Raw genomic sequence first — 10,015 nt, 5'->3', positions numbered from 1 at the left:
TTTTTTTTTTTAATTTTTTGAGATGGAGTCTTGCTCTGTCACCAGGCTGGAGTGCAGTGGCATGATCTCGCCTCACAGCAACCTCCGCCTTCCAGGTTCAAGTGATTCCCCTGCCTCAGCCTCCCGAGTAGCTGGGACTACAGGCGCACACCACCATGCCCGGGTCAATTTTTGTATTTTAGTATAGACGGGGTTTCATCATGGTGGCCAGGATAGTCTTGATCTCCTGACCTCGTGATCCACCGTGCCTGGTGAAACTCCGTTTCAAAAAAAAAAATTATAATAATAACAATGAGATATAAATGATTTAGGCTCCTTTTCTTTATGGAATCTTCTTCCTCTGGGCCTGACACTGGACTAAGAGTTTATCCACAGCCCCGCCTTTCTTCCTTTCAACAACTGCTGCAGAGGCAATGCAGGGTCAGGGATGTGTGGGACAGGCAGGCCTGGGTTCAAATCCTGACTCTCCCTTCTCATGGAGCAGTTCCCAAGACCATCACTCGCATGTGAGCACATGTATGCGTGCACACATGCATGCACACACACATGCATAGGCACACACATACGCACTCACGCATGCACACGCGCACACATGCACACGAGCCCACGTGTGGCGCCCCGCACCTGCATGGCAGTCCTGCTTAGAGGCCCCGGTGGCCCCTCCTCCGGCCGGTGCTTGCCGTGGTGCGGGAGCTCGCTGTTGTCGCGGTAGTCGCGGCTCTTGGAGTGCTGGAGGTGCAGGACCGCCGGGCTCTTGACTGGCAGCGGCGGCCGCGGCGTCGGGGTGGGCTGGGTCTGCTGGTTCATTTCCGACCTGGAAGGCTTGATGGGCCTCTTGACTGGCACTGGGGCCTGGGAGCTGATGGCCGTCTTCGGCTTCCCTTGGCTCTTGTCCCCGCCCGCTGCCCTGCCCTCGGCAGAGGACGAGCAGGTGAAGGAGCGCAGCCGGGGCGCGGGCGCCTGCTTGCCGGGCCCCTCGCCGCGATCAGCCTCCTGGGCTTTGGTGAGCACGATGCTGGGCGACAAGATGCCGGGTTCCGGGCAGGGCGGGGGCTCCTTCCGCAGCATTTTCGGGGATTCCTGGTCCTTCCTGGGAGCAGGCTTAGGGAAGGAACTCACGGACCCGTACAGGGGGTTCTCAAACATCTCGGGCTTTGTCAGCGGCAGGTCCTCCTGAGGCAGCGTGTCTCCTGCGTTCTTCCCCAGGTCACTGGGCCTAGAGACAGGGACAGAGCAGGGAAGACACATGTTCAGGGGAGAAGACAGGGGGGCGTGACTGCTTAATGACTCTGGGTCTTTCTTTGGGGTGATAAAAACGTTTCTGAACTAGTTAGAGACGTGTAACATTGTAAATGTACTGAATGCCACCAAATTGTTTTGTCTTGTTTTGTTCTAGAGACAGAGTCTTGCTTTGTCGCCCAGGTGGGAGTGCAGTGGTGTGATTATGGCTCACTGCTGCCTCAACCTCTTGGGCTCAAGCAATCCTTCCCCTCAGCCTCCCAAGTAGCTGGGACTACTTGGGAGTAGCTAGGAGTAGCTGGACATTGCTGGGAGTAGCAATGCCACCAGGCCTGGCTAATTTTTTTGTTTTGTTTTATTTTGAAGAGATGGGGGAGTCTCACTATATTGCCCAGGCTGGTCTTGAACTCTTGGCCTCAAGCAAACTTCTCACTTTGGCTTCCCAAAGTGCTGGGATTACAGGCACAAGCCACTGTGCCCAGCCTAGCAAACTGTTCATTTTGAAATGGTTAATTTTATGTTCAGTGAATTTCACCTCAAGTAAAAAAAAGGAGGAGGAAACAGTACTGTGTTTATCATACGTTGTCTTCAAAGAGAGCCTCAGTTCTGGTCTAGGACCTTTTCCACCATAAATCCTGTTCACATCAGAGCATCTGTGAGCAAGGGGCATAGGACTGGAGGATTTGTAGGAGAAATGAAGTGAGCACTTATATGGCACCTCAGTATCAACCCCTCATCCTCATCAGATGAGCCTGCTCTCCACAGCCCCTCCCCACCTCCCCAGTCAACAGGCCTCCTTTCCTGGCTCCTCCCATCCCCACCCCCAGCCTCTCCTCTGACTCTCGCAATTCTGCTCCGACCCAGCATTTGCATGACTGCCCAGGAAGGCGATCACACCTCCTCCTCAGAAACCACTTGTGCTACTTGAGGGTGAAAGCTCAAGAGGCTCCATCTACCAAATTTGTGTGTGAGACACTTCCCCATGCACAGCAACACAGCCACAAACAAGGACAGAATCTGAGCTCAGGGGGCCAACATCCCAGTTAACACAGCGTCCTTCCCAGCCACATGAAGTCCTCTCCTTGGAAGGCTCTACTAACTCATAGTGGAAGGAACACGTGGCGGTTGTGGTGCAAGTCAGAGGGAACTCGGACACTTGTGAGTACTGGCGAAACCAAGGCCAGTAGCTAGAAGAAAGGCCCAACCAACTCATGGGCAGGGAAAGCTTCTGTGTTGTGACCCAAAGTAGGTAAGCGCTGCCTTTGCTTGTTTGTGTTCTGATTTATCACTGCTCTGACTGGAGGTGATTTCCTGCTGAGCAAACTACGAGAATGAGGAATGGGAACACATTTTACTTCCTGACCAGCAGCAGAATCTCCCAGGAGAGTGTTCTGGGATCTGCTTTCTACAAAAAAGGAAGCTACTGTGAAGAAATTGTGGATCACTGGGAGCCCACTGAGGCTGTCACGCCTGTTGCTGATGGAATGTGCACTGAGAAGCTGCTCAGAGGCACTCAACAGTGACTCTTTGGGGAGCAGATGTGGGCTCAGGGGACAGAGGCAGGATGTCGTCCTCACACAGGTGCCAGTGAGATGCCACGGAGCTCCAAGGGGGCTAGTCTCAGGGACACACCAAAGGGAGCCTGACTGTGCACTTGGGGATGTTGCCCATTATTTTTTGGAAACACCTTAGAGCAGGTGCATATAGAAATGCTGGAGCCTCAGACAAGGACTTTGGAAAGGTGCCCCTCCATGTGCAGCCCTCTTCTGACCCCTGTGTGGACTCGCAAAGGCCATTGCTGTGAGTTAGCCAAGGGAAGAGGGCACAGGAGGGAGCAACTGGCATGGTCACAAGTTTTCAGATGGAGGAGAAAGAAGTCCTGACCTCTGACCACCCTCTCTCAGTGGCTGAGATGGGAGGAGGGGCTCACTTCAGAGAACTGGGGGCAGGACCAGGAAGAGAGCCCTGGGTGCAAGCCCTTTTGTGATTCCAAAGCTCACTCCTCTGGGAAAAGAGCAGCGAGATAGAGACCAGGGAAGCCTTCCCTCTAAGAGGAGGCTTCTGCTGCACGTAGAGAGGGAAGGCTTGGTGGGGGCGGACGGGGAAGACTGGGGAAAACCACAAAAAACTCAAAAGTAAGTCTTATTCTCCTGACCAAAGGTAACAAGAAATCGACTCCTATAGCAGGCCACAGTTGTTGAATAAAGGAACTGATATCCAGGGGACAGAGTTGATTCCTGCAGCAAATGACTGTACTTCTCAGATTCAGGAGACCAGAGTCTCATCTCTAAAGCAGCTAAGCCCTTTCCAGGGGCTGAGAAGAGTCCCCTTCCTAACCGCACCGCTTCTGTCTGGGGTCACCAGCTGTCCTTGCTTGCGCAAGACTGAAGGGTTTCCTGAGATGTGGGGCTTTTAGTGCTAAAACTGGGACAGTACTTGGCAAACCAGGAAGGTCAGTCCCTGCACTTGGGTCTGGGTGATGGTGGGGAAACACTGATAGTGCTTGTAACACCCCCTTCCACAGCCTTTGCTCTGGCTGAGCCCGGGACCTGGAGCAGCGGAAAGGGATGAGGCAGGTGTGCGAGCTGCAGGGCTCCAGACTCCAAGCGCCTCCTTGGTGAGCAATAAGTTAGAAGCGCATCCTGGGGGCCCCTTGCCCGTGGATGGCAGCCTGTCTGCAGCTGTTGCCATGGGGCTGTGGGGAACATGCTCCCACCAAGCTGTGTGCTCATTGTTATGCACCAAGATCCATTCACTTTGGGAACTGAAAAGCATTCACTTACACAAATAATCATGCTCCTCATTCTTTCGGGTTGCTTAGAGCTCCCTTTCCTGGGGTCTCCAAAGAGGTGGCCACACAGGCACCTTGATACCCACTGAATAGTGCCTTTTGTCCTCATATTTAAAGGGCAGGAAACTGAGGTTGTTTCTCCTCCCCCCAAGTTTCTTAGGGAATGACCGGGGTCTGACATCCTATCAACACATTCTGTACAGAGGGAGAGAGACAGCTGAGCTGAACTCCAGGGCTCTCCTGTCCTGTCATTTTCTCTTTCTCTTCCTGACTTCCTCTCATCTATCTTTTTTTTGAGATGGAGTCTTGCTCTGTCACGCAGGCTCACGTGCAGTGGTGTGACCTCAGCTCACTGCAACCTCTGCCTCCCTAGTTCAAGCGATTCTCGTGTCTCAGCCTCCTGAGCAGCTGGGATTACAGGTATGGGCCACTACGCGACTGATTTTTGTATTTTTAGTAGAGATGGGGTTTCACCATGTTGGCCAGGCTGGTCTGAAACTCCTGACCTCAAGTGATCTGCCCATCTTGGCTTCCCAAAGTGCTGGGATTACAGGTGTGAGCCACTGCGCCCAGCCTATCTGTTTTTTAGAACATATCTCGCACATCTTGGGAAATGAGACTGTCAACAGCTCCTCCATCCAGAGGAAGGCCCCGCCGGGCCAGGCCTGGGAAGGGTGGAGCTGGAGGGAGCTGGAGGACAGTGTGATGGAGTACACCCCCGCTGCTGGCTCTGCCCCATGTGGCGGACAGCACCCAAGTCCTCATGGAGTAGAGATGAAGAAAAAAACCAGTGGTAGGGGAAGAGAGGCTGAGAGTGAACCCCTTAGGTTATGATAAACCAGCAAAGAGCCTCAAGGGAGACAGTGCTCACACTATTTTGCCCATTTTAAATCGTTGGTAATTGGGGCTGCACTTTCATGCCTGTCTGTCATCCTGCGGCTACTAGAAACATGTAGAGCTCCCCACTTGTGTATCCATGAGGGGCCCACGGTTGGCTCTGCTCTGTTCCAGCAATACTGGAGAGCAGCTGTGCCTTTGGGAAGTGCTGACCCCGTTCCTTGGCTGCCTGGCTCGGTCTCCTATCTGGCTTCCATTCTTCTGCCTGACCCAGTTCTAGACTCAGATCAGTTTTCTCCACCGTCCAGGGCTTCCCCAGAGTTTCAGGGCCAGGCCCCATCTCTCTGCGGGCCAGCTACTCTGCCTTTTACATCCCTAGTTCCAGTTTCTAACTAAGTGTCCCCCACAGGAGAGACTAGGAAGCTGCTTATAGAACAGGGAACCTCGTGGTCGAGAAAAAAGAGGGGAACTGGAGGGTAGGAGCAGGCTCTACATGGAAACTCCCACCCTGTCCCATGGGGCCCTCTAGGGAGCGGGAGATGCCCGAAGTCTCACTAGCTCTAGAAACATTTTTTTTCTTTTCTTTTGAGACAGAGTCTTGCTCCGTTGCCCAGGCTGGAGTGCAGTGGCGTGATCTCAGCTCACTGCAACCTCTGCCTCCCAGGTACAAGCGATTCTCCTGCCTCAACCTGCCGAGTAACTGGGACTACAGGCGCCCGCCACCACACCCAGCTAATTTTTTGTATTTTTAGTAGAGACGGGGTTTCACCGTGTTAGCCAGGATGGTCTTGATCTCCTGACTTTGTGATCTGTCTGCCTCGGCCTCCCAAAGTGTTGGGATTACAGGCGTGAGCCACCGCACCCAGCCTTTTTTTTTTTTGAGATGAAGTCTCATTCTGTCACCTAGGCTGGAGTGCAGTAGTGCAATCTTGTCTCACTGCAACCTCTGCCTTCTGGGTTCAAGCAATTCTCCTGCCTCAGCTAGGATTACAGATGTGACCCACTGCATCTGGCTAATTTTTGTATTTTTAGTAGAGACGGGGTTTCACCATGTTGGCCAGTCTGGACTCGAACTCTTAACCTCAAGTGATCCGTCCACCTCAGCCTCCCAAAGTGCTGGGATTATAGACGTGAGCCACCGTGACCGGCCAAAACTTGTTTTTTTTTGAGATGGAGTTTCGCTCTTGTTGCCCAGGGTGGAGTGCAATGGTGTGATCTTGGCTCACCACAACCTCCGCCTCCCGGGTTCAAGCGATTCTCCTGCCTCAGCCTCCGGAGTAGCTGGGATTACAGGCATGCACCACCACCCCAGGCTAGTTTTATATTTTTAGTAGAAACGTGGTTTCTCTATGTTGGTCAGGCTGGTCTTGAACTCCCGATCTCAGGTGATCCACCTGCCTTGGCCTCCCAAAGTGCTGGGATTATAAGCGTGAGCCACCACATCCGGCCCAAAACCTGTTTTTTGATATGTACATAGTTTTTATAGGAGGTTCCTTTTCTTGGCAATATCTTTACAAATTTTTACCCTTTAAAAAGAAATCGAGTTGCACCAATAGGTTAGGACATGGAAGACTCCACATACATGTCTTAGGAGCCTGCTGTGTTCAGGTCCCAGGCATAAGTCATGAGCCAAGCGGACACAAATTGTGGCCCTTCTGAGGCTTCCATTCTAGGGTGAAAGCCCAGGGCGCTTTCATAAGTAGGGAGGGAGCCGTCTTAATGAAGAGGATACTCACCTTGACTCCTGTGTCCTTGGGGGGAGACCCCGGTTTGCTGTCGAGGGTAAAAACTTCTTGGGTGATATGGGTGGCTGGCAGGGAGGTGTCGTAGGACTTTCTCCCCTGCAGGGCCCCAGCGGGGAGTCCTTGGGTGGCTGGTCATAGCTCCAGGCTGTGGGCTGCTGGTCAGGGGACAAGGTCTGCTTCACGTGCAGGGGCACTGGTGGCCCAAAGGGCCCCACTCCCATGTAGTTGGGGTTGAGGATTTCAGTGATGCTGGAGCCACTGCATGGAGGGGCCCTGCAGGGAAGACATGGAGTCACATCTCAGGGGTCCCTTCCCTTCTCAGGGTCAGCACCAGCCCAAGGAAAGTGTCCTCTGACAACCCTGGGGCTCCCTCGGGCTCTCCTCAACTCCTTCACCTCTTGGGCAGTGATTCATTCATTCATTCATCTATCCACACAACACTGTGGTTACTGAGGGCCTTGAAAGCACCCGGCCCCAGGCCAGGAGGAGGGAATATGGCTGTGAGTGAGGCAGCCGTGGTCTCTATTCTTATGGAACTCACTTTTGATGGGAGAGAAAAACAAGCTCAGTGGCACAGAGACACAATATTGATGCAGTGCTGAAGTCTGAGAGTAACAAGGGGCAGAGATGGAGGCTAGTGAAGCATTGGGACCAACTGGGCATTGGGTGGCCCCAGGAGGCCCCATCTGAGGAGGTGGTCTTTTAGCTGAGATAAGAAGATAAGCAGACAAGAGAGAAAGAAGGGGAGAGTGTTCTCGGCAGTGGTAAGAGTACTTGCAAAGGCCTCCAGGTGAGAGGGGTTTGGCCTGTTCCTGGACAGTCTGAAGGCTGGTGAGCAGGTGCAGAGGATGGAGTGAGAAGCTGCAAGGCTGGTGGGGCAAAGAGATGGTGGGGGGTGGCCTGGGTGGCAGGAAGGAGGGGATTTTCAGGGCAGACTGTGGCAGGGGTTCATCTGGAACACATCAGCCCACACGTTTGTGTGCGCAGCGTCAGCATGGAGGCAGCCACGTGCATATTTAGAAAAATGAGTGTGAGGTCACAGAGATCAAGGCTGGAGCCTGGAATGGGGGGCAATCAGCTTAAAGCTATGGAGGGCATGGCCCAGGCCTGGGTGAGGTGGCCCCAACAGATACATTGCATGCTGTCACTGTGTCAGGCACTCGCCTCCTGAGAACTGAGTTCTGAGTATATAGATTGTCAGGGACACTCCACATCTCCCATGTGCTCCGCCAGCCTGGTTCCGAGTTGTACCTTGCTGCCATCCACCAGTGTCTGCTTCAGAAATAAATGCTTGTTCTCATGCTAGTCAAAATGGAAAAGAATTTGTTTCCCTACACTGATCCTGATTTTGGAACCCAGTAGACACTTCAGAGCCAGGATGCATTTGCTGATGGGATTATCATAGGAGGGAAAGAGGGAAAGGGGATGCTTGTGTGCCCACAGCTGTGAACGTCGGAAGCTGGAAGTGGATCAGGGAATGTGCTAGAGATGAGAATTCCTGTGTTCAACGGGGGTGGCTGGGGTGAGAGCAAGGGTTGGTGGGGACGAGTGTTGTGAGGAAGGGAGGGAGGAGAGGAACAAGCTATGTCTGCTGCTGGCATGGTTCTGCCTCCTTGGCTGGTGAGCTGGCAAAGAGACCAGAACTTGATTCTGGAACTCGAGACCACATCGGTGAGTTAGGGCAGCCCTGCTACCAAGGATGTCTGTATTCTGGTAATACAGACTTTAACATCTGTACTATTCTCAGTTCAGTCTCTGCTGAGAGCAACCGGTGTGCATTTTCCCGCAGTGATTTTTCTTGCTAGTGATAGGGTGGGGTTTGGTGGCCACAGATCCCATGATTGCTGGTGTCGTTTGTCCCACAGGAGACACAGCCACCATTTGTAGACTTGGAATCTCTCCATCCTCTCCGCAGTCACTTCTTCCTGCACTAGGGCCGCGAGTTCCTAAGTCAGGGACTGCACTGAATTTGCCTTGATTTCTCTAGAACTGGACACATCATAGGGACTCAAAAATGTTAGCTGAGTCAAACTGAACTTTCCGTCACGTTAGAGTTTCCCAGGCTTTGTCACAGTCACACCAACCTCCCCAGCAGTCAAACGACACAGAGCAGTCAGGAGAGCACCTCTCCTGGGCTGGAGCTTCTTTCTCCTGTGTCCTGGGTCTCTCTGTGCTTCAGTTCACCTTCTCACAGGCCCTGGGTCTGCAGAGCCATGCTAGTGTTTTGTTTTGTTTTGTTTTGAGACAAGGTCTTACTCTGTCGCCTAGGCTGGAGTGCAGTGGCACAATCACAGCTCACTGCAGCCTCAGCCTTTTGGGCTGAAGCAATCCTTCCATCTCAGCCTCCTAAGTAGTTAGGACTACTACACCCAGCTAATTATTATTATTGTTATTTGAGACAGAGTCTCGCTTTGTCACTGCTGGAGTGCAGTGGCAAAATCTTGGCTCACTGCAATCTCTGCCTCCTGGGTTCAAGCAATTCTTGTGCCTCAGCACCACCCCCCCCTCCGCCCCGAGTAGCTGGAATTACAGCCATGTGCCACTATGCCCAGCTAATTTTTGTATTTTTAGTAGAGATGGGTTTTCACCATGTTGGCCAGGCTGGTCTCAAACTCCTGACCTCAAGTGATCCACCCATCTTGGCCTCCCAAAGTACTGGGATTACAGGCATGAACCGCTGCACCTAGCCAAATTTGTTTTTTTAGAGACAGGGTCTCGATATGTTGCCCAGGCTGGTCTCAAAACTCCTGCGCTCAAATGATCCTCCAGCCTTGGCCTCCCAAAGTGCCGGAATTACAGGCATGAACCATCACACCTGGCCAAACCATGCTAATTTGTCATGAGTCCCTGATATCCACCCCCCTCACACCTACCCCACACCCACTTTACCTGCTGGTGGCTTCCCACTGCTTCATGGGGTCGTGGCTGGTGAGGCTCTTCAGGGTCTTTGGCCCACTGGACTCATCACGCTCTGTCTTCACAAAGTCTGGAAGGAAAGGGCCGGGAAAGAGCATGTGAGGGCCCAGCTTCCAGAGCTTAGACAAGGGATGGCAAAGGGGTTTCCATTTGCAGGCTAAAGCTGCACAGTGAATAGTGAGTACCTGGGGAGGTGAGTTAAGCAAGATTCTGAGGCCTCATAAGAGTTCAGTGATTGATTAGTTATGCCTGTTGTGGATCCCCGGAGACTAAGCAAGATTCTGAGGCCTTGTAAGAGTTCAGTGATTGATTAGTTATGCCTGCTGTGGATCCACAGAGAGGAGAGTTGGGATCCAGAGTTGTCATTTCATGTAACATTTCCAACTTATTGGTCTCATCAAGGAACAAAGCAGGCAAATATGTTTTGTCAGACCAGGCGCCGTGGCTCATGCCTGTAACCCCAGTACTTTGGGAGGCCGAGGCAGGT

General features: G+C 52.7%; 1 protein-coding gene across 2 annotated transcripts in view; it reads right to left on the bottom strand.

Moving 5' to 3' along the window:
• INPP5D (inositol polyphosphate-5-phosphatase, 145kDa) overlaps positions 1–10,015 on the bottom strand; it is a 159,163-nt gene that overhangs the window by 7,305 nt on the left and 141,843 nt on the right. The window contains exons 24-26 of one of the 2 annotated variants that reach the window (XM_011980249.1): positions 9,502–9,598; positions 6,604–6,885; positions 625–1,216 (exon numbers count right to left, since the gene is read on the bottom strand). In XM_011980249.1, coding sequence (XP_011835639.1) covers positions 625–1,216; positions 6,604–6,885; positions 9,502–9,598 — 971 coding nt within the window. Of the gene's footprint in view, positions 1–514; positions 1,217–6,603; positions 6,886–9,501; positions 9,599–10,015 lie in introns of those variants that run through there. The other variant, XM_011980248.1, reaches the window with a different exon arrangement.

This window comes from Mandrillus leucophaeus, unplaced genomic scaffold (assembly GCF_000951045.1).
Source record: "Mandrillus leucophaeus isolate KB7577 unplaced genomic scaffold, Mleu.le_1.0 Scaffold21, whole genome shotgun sequence".
In the NCBI taxonomy this organism is placed as follows: Eukaryota; Metazoa; Chordata; class Mammalia; order Primates; family Cercopithecidae; genus Mandrillus; species Mandrillus leucophaeus.
The sequence above is the reverse complement of the archived record's forward strand: the minus strand, read 5'-3'. Positions and strand labels throughout refer to the sequence as shown.